We start from the raw sequence: 23,704 nt of genomic DNA on the forward strand, positions 1-23,704 counted from the left end.
TAACCCTGAGATGGATACTCTTAAATAGCCTCATTTCAAAGAGTAAAAGGAGGCCTCCAGAACTTGCTCTTCCAGTGGTGGGACCAAGTTTCAAACATAAGCATTCTTACTCTAGAACCTCTGAGAGATGGGACCCTCCCCAGCTCCATACCATGTCCCAGGTAACCACTGATTGCCTTTCCCTCTAGGCTTTCTCTGGTGTGTTGTAGTCATACTATTGTTAAAATGTAGCAACTGGATTTTTTTTTTTTTTTTTTTTGCTTAACAAATGACTAACATCTCACTGTTGCTAGTGGTTTTCTTAATCTTAACAGACCTTTGAATAGATTTAACATACTTACCTGTCTTCTTTGGCTGGATATAATTGCATATAGTCTCATTTTGGAATATAAAAGAATTACAAATTTTGTTGGGGGCAAATTCCCAGTGTTGTAATTATATATAAAAGATTTAAGCGTTTTCATGCCTTGTGATATATACTGGGTTGCTATTCTAGTCTGGAAGGGGAGGGAGGGCTCCCAGGATGACCAGCATATCCATGGCTTGCTTCTAACACTCAGTTAAGACCAGCTATGTGGAGTTCCCCTGGAGGGAAATAAGGAGCAAGGCTATTCCCTACAGAGGAGCTGCAGAGATTTGTCAGGAAACACTGGTTTTGAGGGAAGGAAACGGAAGTAGCAGGAGGAAAGGAAGCAGTTCAGGATAAGCCTAACATTCGCAAGCCAAACATGGTTGACCACTGCAAAGGATGTACCCAGTTGTCTTTGCTAAGGGGCTTAAATCCTATTATTAATCTGGGAGCTATGTGTGAAGGCAGAGCATTCAAAGCCCCTACCAGATGACATCACTCCCCTGACCCTTACCATCTTTCTTTGGCTGTTTGCCTGACTAGAGTTGAGATGCTACAGTGTCATAAAGTGTTAAGGAAGGAAAGTGACGAAGGGTCACTAATTTGTTAAATCACACATAGCAGTTCATTTTTCAGTTCTCACTTTAATAAGCAAATTTCAAGAATATTTTTCATGATCATAAACACCCAGTGTAAATATTGGAAATACAAACTTTAATTACACTTGTAGTCTGTCTGTCTCAGGAACCCTGGAAAGAAGCCAGTGTCTTACATGCCTGTTGCCAGTGACATGTTCAGGCCTCCCCCATCCCGCACCCCCAGCTTGAGTCTTCCCCTGGGTTTTGCTTTTCAGATAGCCATGTCTTGTCAAGTGGGCAAAAGGGAAGAAAGCAGGCCAAGCCAGAAGCCCATGAATTTTAGGCCATTTTGAGGCAAAAGGCTTTATACTTTTTTCAAGTCCATGTGGGATATAAAACTGACGGCTCACAACGGTTAAATCGATCTTTTGTATATATCTATTCTTTTGCTGTAAACTCTCCAAACCCATTTATGTCATTCATTTGCTTATTTCGAATACAAGTTAATGCTAAAAACACTACGTTTTAGAGGGTGAACCTGATGGTTTGTCAATTACATCTCAAAAAGAAAAATATTAATAAATACACACATAGAATACATAAAAGAAAGAATACCTCCCAATACACGAGACAGTTTTCCTGTCCTCACCTGTCTCTGGAGAGGCTCCGGTGTTGAGCCCGCGGGGAGGCTAAAGATGCAGCTCTTACTACTTTATCAAGACAGATACGGTTGACCACAGATAGATTCGAACCCACAGCTGCCTGATTTGCATGCTTTCGAGGTGAATCACTAAGGTCCGCTGTCCCCAGAACTGAACTAACTACCTAGCGGGCAGCTCCCTCGTGCCCCCTTGCCCTTGCCTTCTATCGCTGGCGTCCCCAGAAGGGAGCCCCGCGAGATCGGACGGTGCACGAGTCCCAGGCAGGCCGAGGCCCGAGGCGAGGTCGGGGCTGCACGGCAAACCTAGCGCCCTGCTGCTCCCTGCCGCGGCCAGCCGGCACTCGGCGGGGACCACGCGGACAGAGCGCGCGTCCGCCCGCCCGGCACCCAGCCCGGTCAGCAGCCATTGCAGCTCCTGCAGGCCTCTGGGGCGCGCCGGGGCCTGCGTGGCGGCTGGGCTCGCGGCTCGGCGCTGCCTGCCACTTGGAGCCGACTCCGGGGAGAGGCGGCCGGGGCGGCGGGCAAGTAGCGCGCCGGGAAGCTCGCGGCGGACGCCATGGCTGCGGTTCTCACGGCGCTGGGGGCGACGCGGCCCTTGCTGGCGGTGCTGCGGCGCCGGAGCCCGGGTCTGGCGGCCCTGGTGAGTGCCAAGCGCTCGTGGCGGTCCCGTGGCGCCGGGTGAGGGGCGGGAGGGCTCGGGCCTGCGGACTCGGACGCTGCGCCGCGGCGCAAACTGGTACCTGCCTGCGGCGCGGGTCGGAGTAAGTGTGTCCCCAGCAGTGGCACTTCGCCTTTGGTTTAAAAAATTCCTCCGTAGCCTACGAACTTCCTAGCCGGAAACAAAGAGGACGAGTTTTTTTTTTAAGTAAACATGAAAATTAGTTGCAAAACTGATGCTTACGGCCACTCGGTGTGCTAATGACCAGAGGCGCAGGTGGGTCCTGCAAACGGTACGCTCCGGGCCAGCAGGGCCTTCCGGGGCGGCTGGCAGTCGCCTGTTTCCCTCGGTAGTGAGCTGGTTTGTCTTAGCGCTGAGTTGTTGGAGGAACTATTAATAAATAAATTGCCTTTTTTTTTTGCGACACGTTGATTTTTCTTACTTCCGACGGGGTGTTCAGTTTTCCTGCTGTGGAAATTAATACTTTGGAGTCAATTAACATGAGGGAAAATTTTAACATGCAGCACCACCTAGTGGAAAAGTTTTGCATTAAACGCACCGTTTCATTTCCTCAAGTTGCAAGTTAGAGCACGTTTCAAATTTCTTTAATAGAAGAAATTTAAAATCGCTGGATGGCGGAGGAAGATAAGCACTCTGCTTTCGTAGCCACGAAAGCGAGAACAACTTGAGTGCTTACTGTTAGCTAGACATGTCTTAAGGCATATCTTTGCTCTTGGTGAGGGTGACCACGGAAAATCATGGTGTCTGGGAAGGAAGTATTTGAATGGAGTGACTGTCACATGCCAGGCTCTTTCCTGGGTACCTTCACATTTAAGTTCTCTTTAAACCTTTGAAAAAATCTTGGCAAGTAGATAATATAATATCCCCATTAAGAGAGGCCAAGTTCAGCATCCCACAGTAAAAAGTAACAAAGTTAGCCCTTGAGTCAAGTTTACTCTTTCAAATCCTGTGCTTTTCTCTCCCCACACTCCCATTAAAAAATTTCGAGGCCTCCAAGGAAGGGTTCTGCTGAGGGTGTGTCCTCATGTCCTCAAGAGGGCCATAGGTGTTATGTAGATGAAATGGCTCCATTTCACAGTTCTGGACATGATTCCTGGGCTGGGCAGACATCTATGATGAGCCAGAGTGCATACCGCTGATCTCAGTGGGGTTGTGGATGGCACCAGAGAGAAGCATTGCAAGAGTGCGCATTCCACAGCCTTCAAGTGACTACTGCGCAACAAAGGCATATTTAATTTTCTTCACCTACTATGCAGTGTGGACACAGATTCTGATTCTTTTTTGAAATTCTGAGTTGACTTAAAATAGTTGTCTTCAATAGAAATTTTAGATTAATTCCTGTGGTAGACCTTAGTGTGAAAATTTTCAGAACTCGGTGTAAGACTAATGGATAGCTCTTTTGGCTCTTAATAGTAAATGCTTTTTCAGCAACAGGCCTTCAAATGTTTTTGTTGAAGAGGTATTCTAATTTTTCCCTTTTGTTAGTTGTGGGGAAGTGTAGCTGATCTAGCAAGGAAGAAAAACTAGGAAGTTTGTTCATTACCTCCTTTTTTCCTCTTCTTCAGGGATGCTTTACCACTGAGCTATATCCCTCCCCCCCCCCCCCCACCTTTTTTAGGTATTTTAGATATTTGTTGTTCCATATTCATGCATGCACACAGTGTAGTTGGAAACAATACCTTTATTTGTTTATTTATTTTTATGTGGTGCTGAGGACTGAACTCAGTGCCTCGTTTGTGCTAGGCAAGCGCTCTACCACTGAGCCACAACCACAGCCCCCCCAATCATTGTTATTTTTTATTTTGAGACAGAGTCTCACTAAGTTATTCAGGGCTTCCCTTAATTGCTGAGGCTGGCCTCGAATTTTTGATACTCTTGCCTCAGCCTCCCAAGTCGCAGGGGTTATGGGTATGCATCACCATACCTGGCAAAACAGTATTAACTATACTAATATCAGTGATAAAAGATTTTAGGATTTTAGAAGTGGGCATGAGTTGCAGCTTCATGGCAGAGAATCTGGAGAATTCCCAGTTGTCCTTTGATGATGAGTGTTCAACATTAGTTCAGACTTTCTGAGTGCCAGTCTCTCACCTGAACCTACAGTAGCCCTGCAAGTAGGTGAGGCATAAGATATTGGTTGGCACTTATACTGGAGTGAGAACCTAACTTTCTCTCTGGCCATGAGGTTTAGAGTTTTTTTTTTTTTTTGTACTATGGATTGAACCTAAGGACACTTAACTACTGAGCCACATCCCCAGACCTTTTTGTATTTTATTTATTTATTTATTTTTTTTTGATTTTTTTTTTTTTTTTTTTTTTTTTTTTTTTGTATTTTATTTAGAGACAGGGTCTCACCAAGTTGCTTAGGGCCTCACTAAGTTGCTGAGGGTGCTTCAACCTCCTGAGTGGCTGGGATTATGTGCATGTGCCACTGTGCCTGGCAAGGTTTAGAGATTGTTTTTTTTTTTTTTTTTTTTTAATTTTTTTTTGTAGTTATAGATGGACAGAATGCCCTTTTTTATTTGTTTATTTTTATGTGGTGCTGAGGATCGAACCCGGTGCGTCACACATGCTAGGCAAGTGCTCTGCCACTGAGCTACAGCCCCAGCCCGAGGGTTAGAGTTTTTAAAGTTAAAAAGCAAATGTCATAAGGAAATGTGGGCACATTTACCAAAGAACCTGGATTTGTGAATGTTATCACTAGGGGGAGAAGGCGCAAGGTAGGTTGTACACCCCTGTGCTTTGGACTGGATAGTACTCTGGACAAACTCTGGAGGGAGTTTTTCTTTTCTTTTTTTAACATGTCTTTTTATTTTTAGGTGGACACAATATCTTTATTTTACATTTATGTGGTGTTGAGGATAGAACCCAGTGCCTCATGCATGCTAGGTGACCACTCTACCACTGAGCCACAATCCCAGCCCCTTTACCATGTTTTCTTAAATTGGTGCATTAGAGTTGAACATACTTACGGGATTTATTGTTCCATACTCATGCATGCACACAGTGCAGTATAACAGTATGATTTGGCCAGTATCATTCCTGGAAGATTTTCGTACTGGTGCTCTGAGAAAAGGATTTCATAAATGTACTCTATTAAGACAAGGTCTTTTTTATTTATAGTAGAGGGTCTGTGGACCCCAGAAGTTATTATATCAAATTCTATGTAAATGTACATTGGTTTTTCCCTCTGGGGATTGGTTTTTATCAGAGGTGAAAGGGATTATTAATCAAAAATAGATGAAACCCATATGACTAGTTGGTGAAGGCTACCAGGTGACAGGGGACCCTCCTGAAGAGCACTAAGACAGGAGTTCAAAGCTTTGAGTTCTACCTGGTCTTGCCAATGGATTTGCAAAATTTCCTTCAGTGGGTGTTCTTACCTCAGTTTCCCAACTCCTGAAATTCTGAAACGGTCTCTGGAGGCCAGTGGCAGTGGTCAGTCTCAGGGGCGTCTGTAAGAAACCAGAGTTGCCAAAACGTGAAGTTTGAGGCAGGAGTAAGGGGCGGGAGAGCCATACTATGGAGGCAACTTATTTTGTATAGAGCTGGCCTTGCTTTTGTCTGGATTTTTTGAGAATAAAGAAGTGAAAGCTGGTTAGAATTTGTTGCCCTTGAGACTTTTCTACATCTGTTCTCAAGGTAGAGAGCTATGAGTTTATTTAAAGAGTTTAATAAACCTCTACATTTTCAGATATGAAATGTGTTCTCTTTGTAGTCTTCAGATGCCCAGTTGTTGGCAGCAGAGGAGAGGAACCAAGTTATGCTTGACCTCAAAGCAGCAGGATGGTCGGAATTAAGTGAGCGGGATGCCATCTACAAGGAGTTTTCCTTCAAAAATTTTAATCAGGTAATTATAAATTCTGGTTAGCGTCACCACAGGCTATGACTCTTTTGCTTACTACTAATTGTCTGGTACCATGTGGACCCAGGATGCACATCCTCTCTTAAGAGCTGGGGAATGTGGCTCTGTAGGTAAGTGTTCCTGGGTTCAATCCCTGGTATCTGCCCTCCAAAAAAAAAAAAAAAAAGAATTCAGTGTTAGAGGGAATCCTTGCTGATATTTGTTGCTGTCCAGCCAAGTAAAAATTACCTCTTCTGGGGGAAGAGGTAATTTCTATTATTTGGAAAATCAAATTCTGAAACCACTGTTGATGTGATTTGGTGTTGGATAGTATATTTAGTTTTGGAATTTTAAATAACCTTAAAAGAGTGTGTGAAATTTTTATATTTATCAGAAGGGGGCATGAATAAGACCAATTGAGAAACATACACCTGGGCTGGGGATGTGGCTCAAGCGGTAATGCGCTCCCCTGGCATGCGCGGGGCACTGGGTTTGATCCTCAGCATCACATAAAAATAAAATAAAGATGTTGTGTCTACCCAAAACTGAAAAATAAATATAAAAAATTCTCTCTCTCTCTCTTAAAAAAAAAAAAGAGAAACATACACTTGTTGGACTGATTACCTTTCCTTTTCCTGGGCAGTTTTGGTTCTTCCTGTAGTTGTGTTTCTGCCTCTAAGTCATCTCCTAAGCTGTACCCTCTTCCCTAATTGGCCCATTTTCCTCAAGCCCAGTAGCCAATCCTTGAAGCTTTTCTTAAAACCTGACCTCCCTCTTGGAGACTCAACAAGGTAACTGTTCCATTTAGGCCCCACCCTGTTTAGAGAGTCATCTCCCATGACTTACCCTTCAATTATTACTCTGCTGCATTTATATAAGGTAAATGCTTTTGACTATTTTGTGTTTGTTCAGTTAGTTTGGTAATCCTTTGGACAGATTTATTGTTTTTATTTATATTAGGTGTCAGCAACTAGAAGTCAGAGACCGTGTTTGTTTAAATAACTCTCTATTGTACCTAGCACAGTTCTTGGTACAAACAGGCATTTGATAAATGCAGACATTGATTGTAGTGTTTGCTAGTTTCTAGAAGGGTGTGTGAGGACCAGATTTCCACCAAAGAAACCCTCGGCATGTTTTCCTAGTAAATGCCGTTGGCTCCACCGAGCTGCCTGCCCTATTCTGTTCTCCATCCATCTGGCTGCCAGCCATCTGCTCTGAGTCCTCAACTCCTGAGGAAACCTGGACCAAGCAGGCTCCCTGTCCCTGCTGCCCCACGTGCTCGACAGCTCTTGTCAGGGGCTTAGCACTCTGTGGCTGGTGGCAAGGAATCCCATTGGTACAGTAAGCTTGTGTATAAGCTCTAGGTAGCATTTTCCAAGCTTATTAAAATTCTTACATGTGTACAGCTTGACTTCTTTAAGCCCGGGCTAATTTATTGGGCTTGAACATGTGGCTTAAAGTACTTGAGTGGTGTTGCCTCAGGCCCTGCCCATGAGTCAGTCCTCCAGCACCACTCCAACCTTGCACTCTGGACCACTTTCAGAAATGGGGGAAGGGAAGCTTGCAGGGCATCCCGATTAACTAATATTATTCACTGGGACATTTCATTAACTAGGCGCCCCCACCTTCACTCAGCTTTTAGGAAACAGAAGACCTAGATACTAAGAAAATCAGCTGGTGTCAGAGAATGTATTCAGAGAACCAGCTCTGACATTATATCCTGGGTCAATTTTCCAGCAGTCTGCTGTGACTTTTCCTGTAATGGCACTGATGTCATGACAACTGTCACGGCAGTCCAGCCAAAGACAACCAGGAGCACATGTCTAGTTGAACAAGTTGGCTTTATTGCTCATTGCAGCAAGGGAGAGCACACTCTATAGGGAACTGTGGGCATCTCAGGAAGACAGTGTGTTGCAGACTTGTGACGGGATTTGGGCTTGTGCTAAGTGATTTTTGGAGAGTGCTGAAGGAATCAGGACTTTGCTCTGCATTGGATGCTGCCTGGAAAGAGACAATTCTATGATTCAGTATTTTAACCTTACCTATGGGACAACAGACTAAGGTGGGGCCAAAGCTAAAACTGGAAAAGAAGCAGTAGTTCCTCATTAGCTGGGAAAGGGGGGTGTTTCATGTTTTGTGGCTTGGATAGCATTCCTGTTTTGTCTGTGTTCAGATGTCATTACAGAATGGACTATTTATTTTTTATTTTTAGTTGTAGATGGACACAATACCTTTATTTTGTTTATTTTTATGTGATGCCAGGGATCGAACCCAGTGCCTCACGCATGCTAGGCAAGCGCTCTACCATTGAACCATGACCCCGGCCCCCAGAATGGTCTATTTTTGATCCATCATGGTTGCAGAGTGGCTCTGTCTGCTATTGATGTTGTGTTCAACAGGAGAGCACCAAGGCCCCTTCATATTCCCAGGCCAGCTCCCCACACCAGGAGCTGCTTGGCTCCTGCTTACAACCCATGAGTAGGGTAGTAACTTCCTGGCACTGACAGATCCTCATTCATCATTTGGAAAAGCCACTGTCTTTTTATTTCTAGCAACAACATAATGTTAAAATAGAATTGTATAAATTAAAAAAAAAAAAGATTTCCCATTGTAACTACTTTTATTTTTTCCATTTTCTTTTAGTCTTCTCTGTAGGTATAATTTACTCACAATGTGACAGTTGTATATGCAGGTAAATTTTTAAAAAAATTAATTTAAAAAAATAATACTCATTGATTTACCAAATATTTGTTAAGCATCTTTTTCTCTTTGCTGGGCATTCTTCTAAGCTCATGTGGCTTATATTTCAGTGGGGAAGATAGATAATAAGTAGATAATGCAATATCACCTCATAAGTGACATAAGAAGAATTATGTGGGAGATTGGAATAGAAGGTGAAGAGGGAGACCCTTTTTGAGATAGAATAGTCTGAAGTCGTCTCTCCAGGTGGAGATGTGTGATGCCTGAGTAATGCAAAGGAGCTTAGTGTATGAGGATCCAAGGGAAGATCATTCCAGATGGAGAGGACAGCAAGTACAAAGTTCCTGAAGCAGGATGATCTTGGCTTAAGCAGGAGCCAGAAAGCTAGTGTTCTGGAGTAGACAGAGAGAGGAGAAGAAAGAGCTCTGGGGCCTTGTGGCCTGGTGAAGAATTTGAATTTTGTTCTGTAGAAGAAAGCTGCTAGACTATTTCAAGCAGAGAAATGTCATCATTTGGCTTATGTTCTAAACAAATCATGTTTGGCTGTTCTGAGAAAAGGTGGTAGGAGGGCAGGAGTGGAAGCAAGCAAACTACATACAAGAGACAACCGGAGACTGGAGGAAGCAGTGGAGGTGGAAAGAGATGTGGATTCCTCACATCCTTTGAAGGTGGAGTAATCAAGACTTGCTGATAGAACTGTGGGTGTCGCTCAGTGGTAGAGCACTTGCCTAGAATGTGCAAGGCCACCACCACCAAAAAAGAAAAAAAAAATATTGCTGATAGACTGGAAATGTTTCAAGGATAACCTCAGGGTGTGGGTTCAAGCTGTAGGGTGAAGGATGGTGGCATTAGTGCCACTTACTGAGCTGTGAAGACAGGGCATGGGGGAGGGTAGTAGGGAATGAACCTTGCTTGGGGCACTTCAGGTTTGAGATACTTACAGGTCATCCAAGTAGAGAAATCAGGTTAGCAGGTGGATATATGACAACAAGGGTCAGGCTGGAGAGCCCAGTGTGAGAATTTCCAGAGGGGTAACTGTGAGAGCACAGGACTAGAATGGCAGTGCAGGCCTGGGGGTGGTGTGTGCATTGTCATGGGAAAGCAGGAAGAGTGACAGGTACTGAGGGAGGTAGATGGGTAGCCAGTGAATGCGGAAGGGAGGCGTGTTGGAGGTCTGGGGAGAGAGTGGGAGGAATGGTCATCTTGGAGACTAAGATGGTGAATTCTCTGGGGAGGTGTAGCCAGTTGCTGTGAAGTTCTTAGTGTCTCTTCAGAGTTTGGTCACATATTTAAAGTGAAGATTTTATTTGTTTTTCTAGGCACATTTAGCTGCGTAGACACAGGCTTGGAGCAGGTGTGGAGTTGGGCTAAAGGAAAGCTGAACATTTGTCAAATAAGTATTGAAGGAAACAGGAGCAAAGTAAGGGAGGTTGGGGAGGGTGTGTGAAAGGGAGGGATTAAAACATTGGTCCTTGGAGTTCGGGCTGGTGAGGAAGTGCAACTATGACAGGGAGCTGGCTGGTGAGGAGCTGGGAGTGTCATTTGATATAATCTTTTTGGAGGGCAAGTGGGCAATGGCTGCCAACCTTTTTTGTTTGTTCTTTTTGTTTTTAGTGGTGCTAGGGATCAGACTCAGGGCCTCACACATGCTAGGCAAGGATTCTACCACTGAGCCACACTACCAGCCCCCATGCCTGTCAACTTTTAAAATCTACGCACCTATGGTCCTAACCTAGGACTATGTCTTCTAGGTACAGTCCCTGTGTGTATACAAATTCGATATGTGAGGGTGACCATTGAAATCCCGGGCCTATTTCTGTATGTGTGTGAGAGCAGGCATTTGTGTGTTCACATGTGCACTGTGGTAAGACTGCATCTTCCTCGCTACAGCGCTGCCCTCAGCAGGAATTGAGGAGGTCTGCTCCATGTGCCCCTAACAATGGTACCCCATCTTTGCTGAACATATGGATAAAATATATTCTTTTACACAGTAGGTTATGAAAAATTTCAGTTCTTTGCAGTCTTCATTTTGCTTTCACTAAAATCTTTAGGAGTAGGGGCTGGGGCTGTAGCTCAGTGGCAGAGCATGTTTGAGGCACTGGGTTCAATCCTTAGTACCACATTAAAAAAATAAAATAAAATAAAGGCACACTGTCCATTGAAAATAACAAAAATTAAAAAAAAAATTCAGGAGTAAGATTACACTTGGTTGGACATTATAATTTTTAAATGATTTGCTTATGTAGTATTTGTAAATTGGTATCACAAGTTTGCGTCTGTCTTTATTTCTTTTATTACTTTGGAAAACGAACTGTACATTTTAGGAACATTTTCAGGGGCCCTGGATAGAAACCTATTTCTCAGAGCTTTGGCCTTTTTCACACTTTATTATAGTGATAGAGCCAGCAAAATATGTTTGACCTTCTTTTTTCTCAGAGGTTTTACCAAGATATGGTTGATTTCACATAACCCAAGTTTATTTGGTAGCTCAAATGGGGACAAATCTGAGATGATAAATGTGAAAATCCCCAAGGGATTCTCTCAGCACAGGTAGATGAAGTAGCCATGGGTGTTGGTTGCTGTTGACCTCTGCCCTTGGCAGTGTGCACAGGGTCTGCAGTGCTTTGTGGGTTGATGGGCAGTGAGATGGTGACATATGGTGACACTTTGAGAGTAAGACAACATGACAGTGTTGGGACTTGAGGCACAGAATTTCCATACTCGAGTGCTTGGTCTCAGACAGGGTGGGGTTGGCATTTGTAAAGGAGCTTGACTTTCCTTTTCTATTCGTGTAGACATAAGGAGGGAGAGGTCTGTAACTGACATATAAACTTATTCTTGGGTGTTTGGCAACTGCAGGGTGTCTGCACTGAAAGAACAAAATGTTAGAAATGTGGGTGTGAGTGTCCCATAAAGATGAATTTTGTTGTGTATTGTCATGTACAGGGATAAACGGGAAGCTTACAAAATCAGGACGGTTTCAGCTTTACAAGTAGGTGCAGAAGGTGAGGCTCTGGAACTCAGGAAACAGCAACTCCAGATACCAGCAGGTGGAGCCCTCCAGGGCAGGAGCCTAGCCTGGCCAGCTGCCATACGCACCCCCTGGGCAAGTTGTCTCATTTCCACACTACTGGGTACCTGGGACCACCCTTGTTGGGCAGGGAAACTAGCTCAGTATCAGGAGTAGGTAAGCAGCCATGACTGGGCACTGGATTTGGTTTGATACCTTTTGGGAAGGACTCTGGGTGGAGGCTACAAGGAGTTTCCTGCTGGTAATGGAGAGGGCCCATGCTCTGTGAGGAGGGGCTCCAGTTCCCTGTACTCCTGGAGCCTTGTCTTTCCTTCCCAAGGGGCTTCTGGGTGTCTGACATTGACTCCTATGAACTGGCTAGTACTCTGCCAGCTTTCGCCTCCGAAGGGGGCACAAGGTTCAGTTTAACAGCTTGTCCAAGTGTAGTACCTTTTGCAAGGCAAGGCCCAAGCTTTATTTGTTCTTCAGCTTGTTCATCACATTCACATTTGTAACTGCTGCCATTGAAAGACTTCTGGAGCTGGTGTGGGAGTGAGGAGGAGCCTCCTGTATGTCTTGTTAGCATGGCTGTGGCTGCGTGGTAGTGGTCTGTGCACCTCTCAGTGGTAGCACCACACGTGGCTTTGGGGTTTGTAAAATGTTTCTCTTCCTGTGCCCAGAGAGACTCTTGCCTTAGAGCAGTTGAAAGTTACTGTTGCTGACTTTATAAAAATGTTTTATTGAGGGACTTGATCATAGGCTTATGGTTAACATTTTGAAATGTTTAGTGAAGTCAGATACAAGAAGAAAGACAGATGATACCAGAAGAAAGACAACCGTTAATGAGTCTTAACAACCCTCCACAGGCTTTTGGAGGAGGTCTCAGCCAACTCTCATTGTGAATGAATTAGTTTGGGTTTTATATTGTTTGTTGTGCACATCATAGTTATGAGTCAGCAGTGCACCTGAGCAGTCTTGGAAGAGGTATTTTGCCTGTGGAGGGTAGGGAAGCAATTCCGGAGAGGAGGTGCCCAAGACTTGGGCATGGTGTAGATTAGAAAGTGCCATTTGCTTAAGGCATGGGCTGATGTTTGTGTGTCTGGGAGCAGGTAAAGTGAAAACTCATGTGGCTATCACATACAGTAGCCTACATTTAATATGTGCTTACTGATGGGCTTTGTAACCATAGCAGACAGGAAACCTGAGAAAGTGTCCATGGTTTTCCTTGGAATGGAGAGGAGAGATGAGTGTGTTTTAACACACATTACCTAGACTTGGAAAAGATAACCAAAATATCTGTGTGGTATTCATCTTGGCATTCACTCTGGAGTTCTTCCTGAAGTCCTGGGGAACCCTAGGTGGGACTGTGTTGATGATATCACATGGTGGCCGAAACATCAGTGTCGGTGTCCACCCGGGTGGGGAAACTAGAGCCTAGAAGTTTTGCTTCTGCTGGATGTGCCATACAATTGGCTTAAACCTGATGTGCATTTGTAAAAGCACACGCAGTGATAGACAGGAGAAATGTAAAACAGGTGTCAACAATGCAAATATGATGCCACACTGCAGTGCGAAAACACTGTGGTCATTACACCGCCCTTTAATAAAAATGGACTTTTAACTGCATCGGTCTTTCTTTAGTCGTGTAGTAAATCTTCTGTTTACAGAACTTAGCCTGAGTATTTTGTAAAAGTCAAACAGCCAAGACATATAATTTCCTCAACAGTCTTTGTCTTGCCCTTTTACAGATGGCGTAAAATCAGGTGTGTAAAAAATAAAAAAGCAGTTTGAGCTGACGTGAAAGGTATTTCAGATTTATGCTTTGCAGATGATATTGGTATGATTAATGCATTCATTGCTTTTTTATTGCTTTTCACAGATAATGTACATAATGCATGGAAAGTGTTGTGATTTTAAATCTTTGCCAGGTTTAGACTGTGAATATCAACAGATGTTATCATATAAGTACCATAATTATTATAAAATAAAAAATTTGTCATGAAATGCATTGACATAAATTTCATTTATGTAAATTGCTTTCATTAGTATAAAACCTTAGCGTAGCTGTTAGGGTTTGTGAAGCACTTTAGATGAGATTAACTTGGTATAAAGTGGTCACAAATGGGTTGCTTTAAATTTAACTGACAAGAAAATAACGCTCAAGAGTTAGGAAATTACTGAGGCATTTGTTTCCAGCCCACATTGCTGGTACCGCTTAAATAGGTTGAATATGAATTAATAACAACGGACTGCCAGTTCAATAATTGCCGAAAATAATTGGAAGGAGACCTTAAATAATAAAAGTATTGCGGTCTTGCTCTTTTTCATTCTGTTTCTGTTTTTCTTTGGTGTGCCTGCTCGATGCTTCAGCATAGCCATCATCAATGGCATTTAGGTTTGCACTGCAAGTTTTGGTGCATTCAAACTGTGTCAAAGAAATATGCATTCAGATGCTTCAGAATATGGATGTTGGGTGCTTATGCGGAGGCTGTTAGCTACTCAGGGTTCTCGGTTGCATTCACATTCTGGTGGCTGGATAGTAGCCAGTTGCTGACTGTTCTCAGGAGGGATTGGGTCCAACAGTGTGGACAGGTGGGTGAGGTCCTTTTTCCCTGGCTCTGAGCTTTCTGTGTTCTGCTCTTTTTTTGTGTGTCCTTTTAAATAAAACAGCATAACATCCTCTCCTCTGTGTGGCTGTTAATTCACCATCATATTATATTGCCCTTGTGATCTAGGCACACTCATGGGCATTCTAACTCATTCACAGAATTTTACAGGATAGCACTGAACCAGACCGAGACCATAGGATTGCTTGTGGTCACATTGGCTCCTGTCACAGTTAGCAGGTGCCAGACTCATGTTCCTGGTTCTGGTAACAACACTTTTATCTTACTTTGATATAGAAAGCTTTTTTTTTTTGTTGTTGTTGTTTTTATTTTTTAGGAGATATGTTGTTTTCCAAGGATTTCCTGTTGGATTACTTTCCTTCCTTAAATGAGTTTCACCTTACTTCCCTGAGAATGGGGATACTCACCAGCTGACACAAACAAAGCTGGGCTTGTTTGGGAGTAACCTAGGTATCACTGTTGAGCAACCAGAGGTCATTTAATTATATCATTAAAATCAGTCCTATGAAAACAGCAATGTATCTAACGAATCTGTTTGCCAGTGTGCTCTTAGCCAGCAGGGCAGGATTGTGGTCTTCTGCCATACCATCCATCAAACCAGCTTCAAATGCTCTGCCCTTGCCATTGCAGCCCTGGCTGTGGACACATACCAGGTGCCTGGAGCCGCCCCAGCTGGGCAGGCCGGGAACCACATGGTCTGGCTTTGTCCGGCTTAGTGAGCACTGCAAGGCACTTGAATTGGCAGCTGCCAAGAGACTGGCACCGTCCAGCCCAAGGTGTGGAAGGAAGAAGATGTGACAGAACTATGTGGTTCTGTCTCTGCCTGCAAGAGCTCCCAGTTTTGCTGGGGAGGTGGTGCATCTAAATTTTGCAAGGCGGTTTAGTTTTTCAAGTTGCTCTATTAATCAGCACTAAAATGTGAAGTATGGGTAAGCTGAAGGAGATGTACTCCAGGGTCGCTGCCTGGAGAAGGGGAGTTTTTAGTTGGTCCTTGGAGATCTGATAAGTTCTGTGAGGGAGTGTGTTGGGGAAAGGAGGGCCCTCTGTTAGTTCTGTGAGCTGGGTCCCTTGCGGGGCAGTCTCCTCCACCTTCAGCATTGCCTCAGGCTTGGGGTGTCTGAAAGCCAACACTGGCCTTTCTTTACTTCGGCTTTGCCATCATCCTTTCAAGCACTCAGACCTGAAGCTGAATTGTCTCTGAGACCAGTCACCAAGAACTGCTCCATTGTTCTTCAGTGTCTTCCTAGGACTCTGCTCTGGTCTGGGTGCCCCTGCCTTCCCCTGTCAGGAGCTTTCTCACCGTCTGTCACCTTTAGATGCTCCCTGCTCCCTGCTCCCACTGGCCTGCATACCACTCTCTTGTGACTCCGTCTCTGCTCAGAAATCCCAACACATTTCTGTTGTGTTTTTCGGAATATATTTCATCTTCTCAGAAGCTTTCAAAGTTGCCTGCAGTCCTGCCCTAACCCTGTCTCTCGTTACTCCTGCAGGAAGTCTGTCTCTCTTTTTAAATTTTTTTAGTTGTTGATAGGCCTTTATTTTATTTATTTGTTTTCTTTTTTTAAAAAATATTTTAAAATTGTCAATGGATCTTTTTTTTTTAAAATTTTTATTGTTGGTTGTTCAAAACATTACATAGTTCTTGACAAATCATATTTCACACTTTGATTCAAGTGGGTTATGAACTTTTTTATTTTATTTATTTATTTATATATGGTGCTGGGGATCAAACTCAGGTCAGGGCCTCACACGTGCCAGGCAAGTGCTCCACCACTGAGCCACAACTCCAGCCCCTATTTATTTATTTTCATGTGGTGCTGAAGACCGAGCCCAGTGCCTCACACACGCTAGGCAAGCGCTCTACCATCGAGCCACAACCCCAGCCCTGCAAGAAGTCTCTTTATTTACAGGTTAGAACTATAAGATACCTGAGAGGTCACCCAGAGGTCACTGACTAAAAAGTGAGGGGCCGAAGGCAGGAGAGTACCTTACTTGAGGCCATGGAAAATTAGTGGCCATGCTGGGACTGGGCCAAGACCCCTGCCATCTCAGTTCCATTCTTGTCTTCTTTTATTCAAGCTGTTCTTCTCCCTGCCACCCCAGATCCTAGCCCATCCTGCTCCTGTCTGTCCACATTTCACCCACTTCTGTGTTTTTATCTATTCCCTGCTAATACACGACGACTGGGCACTCACTTTAGGTGAGGCACTGTGATGGATGCTGGGGTGGAGCAGTTTACAAGGCAGATACTGTCCCCATCTCCATGGAGCTTACAGCCTAGTGGGGGAGACAGCATAAACAAAGAAAAAAGGAAAGTATAATCACAAGTTACGGTGAGTGCCGTGAAGGAAAATCCTAATAGCTAATGCTTAATGAACACTTAAGGACTTTACATGCATTTATTCATTTAATCCTCACAAAACTTTGTGAAGTAGATGTTTCCCTCACTTTACAGATGAGGAAACTGATGCTTAGTCTAAGGGACTTGGCCACAGTTTCACAGCTGGTAAGCGTGGAGCCAGGATTGGACTCCAGCTAATGCGTACCCTGGACAAGCACAGATGACCACCACCACAAGAGCAAGGGGCACTGTGAGAGAGGGTAGTGGGGAGGCCTAATATTATTGAGGAGATATTGGGGAGACCCAGTTCTGTTTGAAGAGAGCAGTCAGGGAAGGGATCAGCAAGGAAGTGATGAGCTGAGACATCATTAGAAAAGACAACATTAGAAAAGACCAATCAGAGGATGTAGAAGATACAGTGGAAGAGGCCAAAGTCAAACTGGGAGAATGCTGAGGAGGCCGTTGCATTCTTCCAGATGAGATATCACTGCTGGGGTGGACTGGGGCAGGGACAGGAGAAGCACAGAAGTACGGGGGCTGGAACTATATTTAGGAGTTCACATGAGGAGAAACCAGAGGTAGCAGCACACTTAACTCTTATGGAAAATGCACATACAAAGAGAATACTCAAGTTTCTCCTGACTAGGGAGGAGAGATTGGTGGGTGGTAGGGAAGAAGAGCAGAGGGTCCTGAGAATGGCTCTCAGATTTCAGGTCTGAAGGAGCTGGGTAACTGGAGATGCTAGTTACCGAGTGGAAATGTGGGAGAGGACAGGACTGGGGCACAGGGATTTCTGTGTGGGACATTGTTAAGTGTGAGTTGCTGTGAGACATCCAAATGTCAACTTCAAGGAGGTAGTTTGATGTCTGAATCAGGAACTCAGAGGTGAGGTCTGGGTCACAGATAATGGGAGGGTCATAGGTATGTATGGAAAAAGGCTGAGATAATAGATGACGTCACTCAGGAAGAAATTATAGCATGAGAAGCAGGCTCAGGACTCGGGCTGTTTAGAGACTGGAGAGAAGAGGAGGGGCTAGCAAAAGACTCAGAGCTGTTAGAGGAATAAGAAAATGAGGTAAGTGTTGTACAACAGAATCCAAAAGAAGGTGGCATTTTAAAAGAAGGGAAGGGTCAGTTCTGCTGAGATGCCAGGCAAGGTGAGTACCAAAGGATGACCATTAGGTCAAACCGCATGGAGGTCTGTGGTGCCCATGGCGAGGATGGTTTTGGTGGGGCAGGTGCAGGCCAGCCTGGAGGGGAAGAGGAGCTCTTTGGCTTACACAGATCCTCCCATGACTCGGATGCTGGTTTGTTGTCTTCTTTCCTTTTAGGACTCAGACTTTAGGTTGTTTTTTTGTGTGAAGTTCTTTCATCCACGTTTTGATATTAAACTTGTGAATCTTAAAGTTGAATTGATCCTATGACTATCAGAGCTGGAAAGAAGAAGAGAAGAAGGTGACCAGAAGACCCAGGGATGCAGTGATTTGCCAGGGTGACAGTGAATCAATGGCAGAATTCGGTTGAGAGTTAGTGCACTTTACATCATGCAGCAGGGCAACACAGCTACTCACCTGAGTCTCTCCCACTCAGGTATAAGCACCTCGATGGCAGAGACTTGGGTTGGTTGTGCTTGTGTACCTCTCCCATAGTATGCAGCTCAGCATTATCTATGTGTAATTTGAATACATGGGGTCCCTTGATTTGGTTCACTGTGGGTCAGTATACTTAGACTCGAAGGAATAAAGCATTTTTCTTCTTTTTGCTTCCTACGGGTTATTATCTAAAACCTATTCTCACTAGGGACATTTCCTCACCTCCCATCTCCTTACTCCTAGTCACAGATGGTTCCTGAGTTGGCCACTAAGTGATTGACAGGGATGAGAGGGTGGTCTCTATGCCACTGGGCACTTCCCAGAAGAATGGCTTTTCAAAGTTCTGTGTGTAACTTTGAAGCAGTAGAAAAGGACTCGGGCTACTCCTGGCACCTCTAGTCAGTTGCCTCTAAGAAAAAGTACTCACACTTGCATTCACTCAGTATTTTCATACCATAGCCTCAGCCACCCACAGCCACAGCCACAGTCTGTTGTGAATGTTGGTGTCTTGGGGCTCAGAGCAGGTCCTTCCAAGACTCCACGAAGGACCCACACTGGGAGGCTGCCACAGGCATATCTGTTAGGCACTCATTTCTGTTTCCTGACAGTTTTTTTAGTCTCATATTCTTTATTTTCTTTTCTGTGACTACTGGTGAAGCACTCTTGGCTGATTTTTCTTTCTTTCTTTTTTTCCTTCATCATAACTTGATGGGGTTCTGTATAGAAAAGTTAAAAATATATTGAACCTATTTGGGGAGAATTATTTATAGAAATTTTAATGTAAAAATGTTGCTTTAGATTATTCTATATATGTGACTCATTTTGTTTGTTTTGAAATGGGGTCTCTCTCTGTTGCCTAGGCTGGTCTTGAACTCCTGGGCTCAAGTGAGCTTCCTGCCTCAGTCTCCCAAGTAGTTGACTGCAGGTGTGCAACACCATGCCCAGCTACCAGGTGACAATGAACGTTGCATTATTTACCTGAAACATAGCCAGATCACTTTTCTTTATGACAGTCTGGAGAATCACAAAGTACTTTATGGACTAGTGAGTGAGGGAGGTCTACAGGGTGTCAGTAGCTTGCTGTTAGCTGCCCTGTGCAATAACATCCCAGCAGCCTTCTCTGGATGGGTGTTGGTATCCTCATTCTGTGAACAGTAGAAAATTCAGAGAAGTTAAGGAATGAGCTCAGACTTACCAAGGAAGCAGGCAGGGGGGACATATTTTCAAGCCTTCCTACCCCAAGGTGAGGGCTTTTCTTAACACAAATCTATCTTTTGAAGAATTGCAGAACAACTCAGAATGTAGATTTCAGTTTTGTTGGTGAACGTCTTAGACCTTTGCATGAACAGCTCTGCTATTCCAAATTGAGTGTTTTTCTACACATGGGAGGCTGTGCGTTCTTGGCATATTTTGAACAAAAAGGTAGCCAGCTACTGATAGGAATTTGACCTGAAACGTACTACATGGTTCCCTGTGCTGGGCCTGGAAAACATTAGTTTATAATACTCAATTGACCAGTTATCAGTCTTAAATCTGTTACAATTTGGAGGTCAGCTTCTATCGGGAGGGGAAAGTCGCTTCCAGATAGAAGGTCTGCAAAAGGCAACTGGAGTAATGGAACTCTGCACAGAGAGACCCACATGTTGTGCATTGAGGATCCATCTTTCTAAGCCACTGACTATACAGCCGTGGATACAGATGTGTACAAGAGAGGGCCATCGCAATTCAGTCTCACAGCATGATTCTCTAGTGTACATCTGAAGATATGTTCCTTACATCTTCTATTTGTTTAAAACTGCAAGCCATAAACAAGAGTCTTTAATTTTTGTGGGTTACTCATTCCCCATGGAGATCAGCCAGGCTTCTCTCTCTTACAGGAAGGATACCACCATGCTACATTTGTGTGGTACCTTCAGCTGGCTAATAAATGTTTTTTTTTTTCCTGGTTGCATAATATGTCTTATAATTTCGAAAACACAGAAAGATACATTTAAAAATAATGTGATTGTGTGTGTGAATATACATTGGGGTTATATTGTAGATAATTTTTTAGTCAGTTTCTTTTTTCACTTCATGTGTGGTAAACATTTCTCTGAATTAGTTAAATATTTTGCCTCATGATTTTTAGTGGTGGGAGGTACATTGTATCACATTGGACAGAAAGGTCATGTGTCATTTTAGCCAGTACTTTTATAAAGTAAGTGCTGTCACAGTGGAGAGACTTTGTGAGCCTCCCTTTTCTAACTGCTCCACATTGATGCTGTTGGTTGAGCACACAGATGTCAGGGAGCTGCCATGTCCTTCTTGCTAAAGGTCCTCAGGATGCTGATGCCCATTGAGATCAGGTATAGATCTAGTCACTTGTTAAAAAAGTAAACCAAAATCATCACCTAGATAGAATTAATCTGTTAAAGCTAAAAAAATCAAGCCCTTCAAGTTACTTGAGAAGCCCAGAAGGAAAATATTATGTTATAGGGCTTTGTAGCTACTATTCTCACAGCTTAGTGCAAGGGTGTAGGAAATATTTTCATAGAAATGTTTCACTTTTTGAGAGTTTTTTCAGATAAAGAAGGCTTGTTTAATTCAGGAAGAGTTATTTCATAGGAAATCAAGTCTTTGTAAATCCTCTATCACATTTCCACACTTGCCTGTTGTCTGGCAAATGATGGCTTTCAAATGGTTCAGGGTTTCTTAAAAGCAAACAATTTTGTGTTTTATACATATTTATCTTTATTTAAAAAATTTTAATTGTAGGTAGTAAACTTGTACTTTCCTTTTGTATTTGTCTCTGGGTGATATTACTAGTTCCTAAACCCAGAATGGTAATTACTTGTAGTGATTTTTTTAAAAATCAGATTTACTTGGTGAAAATATTTTCTTGGTTGTGATGAATGACTCTAAAGAACTAAAAACACAGCCAGTGCTGTTGGCTAGGCACTGGAGAGTTGCTTCTGCCTAGAGATCTGTAATTATAACATCTTGGGTTACTGTGCTCAGTGGTGTCCACTCATGTCGTGTGCTTGGGAACCGTGAAAGAATTTTCTTTTCAAGTCTAAGCACATCATTTTTTCCAACATTGATCAAAGGTTGGCAAACTAGTATTATATACGTAGCTAGGGTATTCATAACCGTCTTACATTCTTAATCTTTTGGCTATTTGTTTGAAATATATCTACGCCTCTTAAATATTGAAAGCATAATATCCTTTAACCTACAACCGCAGAGTTAAAATGAATTTTATGTGAAATATTTAGTTGTGGGCCACATCTTCAGCTTTTTATATGCCACAGTGGTCTTGCTTCGCCCCCCCCTTCCATTGTCTGATAGTGAGGTCATTTTCAGTCCTCTGAGAAATTCTATTCCCAGCCAGATGCGGCTCATATATTAAAAGTAGCACCTGTGGCTAATATCACAGCAGCTTACCATAAATTTACATGGTAACTAGGATTATATCTGTCAAGACTGTTAAAAAACATCTAGATTTAATTTGATTTCCAGTATTGTAGAAGCTATCCAACATTTTGCTTCATAACTATATTTTAAAAGTTAAAAATCACTCCATTGTTAAGTTTTATAGCACTCCTAGTGCCCATTAAGTTGATTTGTTCAATGGAGGTCAGAGTAAAGCAACTTGGCTACATTAAGATCGGAAACCAACCCATTTGTGACAAATTTAGTCCTTTCGTGTGAATCTTCTCAACGTCTCTGTGCTGATTGGATTCAGGTGTAGCTTATGTCAGTAGCATTTAACCTCAAAAGAATGAGCGGTGTGATTGGATTGTTGTAAATTATGAAGCATTTTGCCTTGGGTTGTTTAAGTGTGACTGTTGACTCTGCAGCCCATGCTCCACTGCATCTTCCTATCCTGCAGTGGTGTGTTTTAAAGACATCTCAGAAAATTGGGGGCCCATGTGCTTATCCCTTTCCCTCCTTTATGTGACCCTTCCTAAACTGCCGTAGTCCCCATTATCCTTTGAGTCATCTCCCACGTGTTATGATTTGCACACCTGCAGTTATAAAATTATTTTGGAGTGTCATTATATCATGTTGTTCACCAACTTTCCAGCATTTATGAATACAATAACGATTCACTGTAAATCAAAATAATTTACAAGTAACAGAGAATGTGCTCCTACAAATAAGCATTGAATGATCAATTTCTGTGGTGTCCTCCCATTTCAGATGGTTTCTTGAAAAGAAATTGATAACATATTTCTTTGTATTTGCAGAAAAATTGATTCATAGACCAGAACTGAATTAAAGATTAAATTCAACCTTCGGGATATTTTGTAGTTAAAACATGTAAACAAATATGAACCAATTAAGAAGTAAGCAAAATGTGTTTCTTAATTAAAGTTGCAGTTGGCTGGCAGTAATCTTGCTCCTGAGCGAGACAGTGGTGATGTTGAGTGTTGGCACTGAGGTTAGACCAGGGTGCATGCTTCTCCGCACCATGTCTGTCACCCTGAGTCGACGTGTTTGCTTTAAATTGAAATTAGTATAGAACGACTTTCTGCTGCTGGTCACTTTTCTAGAGGGAAGTTTGTAAGCTCTTTTTGAGCCCAAGTGTCACCAAGAAAGTGGAACAGCAGCCAAGAATTATACTGGAAAGCTGTGATGATGGAAGAAATGATGAGGAAAGAGACTAAAAGGATGACTTAGTGTGTTACCAGGTATAATTAGTCACTTAACAGAAAATGCTCTTAATGACCTGCTTGGAACCTTGTAAAATTCTTTGCGGGGGAATTGTGACATCTTGTTTTTGTGTCTCTAGGATAAATTGATTTCCTTGGACAACTTAGGTGCCCGACTTGTGAATCTAGATGGCTGTTGTGGTGTCTACTTGGACATTACTGAAAGGAGGAGTGAAAACATCAAGTGGATGTGTCCAGCGCTTCTTGATTGCTTTCCTCTCCCCATCCTTTACCTCTTTTTTGTGGGTTGGGGAGCACCAGGGATTGAACTTAGGGGCACTCAACCACTGAGCCACATTCCTAGCCCCATTTTGAATTTTATTTAGAGTCAGGGTTTCTCTGAGTTGCTTAGCGCCTCACTAAGTTGCTGAAGCTGACTTTGAACTCGCAATCCTCCCGTCTCAGCCTCCCCAGCTGCTGGGATTACAGGCATGCGCCATCATGCCCGGCCTCTCCTTTACCTCTTTACAGCTCTTCATGTTTGACCTGTCTGGGCTCCCCCACCACACTGAAAGCTCCTTGAGGGACAGCCCCTGTGATGAGGGCCTAGACTCTGAGAAGGTGCTTGTGCACAGCGGTGGATTGGTAACTGTGGATAGCACATACTTTCAGGAGCAGACTGTTGGGAA

At 43.3% G+C, this 23,704-nt stretch overlaps 1 protein-coding gene across 1 annotated transcript in view; it reads left to right on the plus strand.

Annotated features, from left to right (window-relative positions):
• Positions 1-1,699: 1,699 nt before the first annotated feature.
• Pcbd2 (pterin-4 alpha-carbinolamine dehydratase 2) overlaps positions 1,700-23,704 on the plus strand; it is a 47,886-nt gene continuing 25,881 nt past the window's right edge. Inside the window, exons 1-2 of the mRNA XM_027941072.2 lie at positions 1,700-2,228; positions 5,986-6,117. Of these exons, the coding sequence (XP_027796873.2) occupies positions 2,145-2,228; positions 5,986-6,117 (216 nt within the window). The 5' untranslated portion in view covers positions 1,700-2,144. The remainder of the gene's footprint in view (positions 2,229-5,985; positions 6,118-23,704) is intronic.

The sequence above is a fragment of the Marmota flaviventris genome, chromosome 5 (genome assembly GCF_047511675.1).
Source record: "Marmota flaviventris isolate mMarFla1 chromosome 5, mMarFla1.hap1, whole genome shotgun sequence".
Classification (NCBI taxonomy): domain Eukaryota; kingdom Metazoa; phylum Chordata; class Mammalia; order Rodentia; family Sciuridae; genus Marmota; species Marmota flaviventris.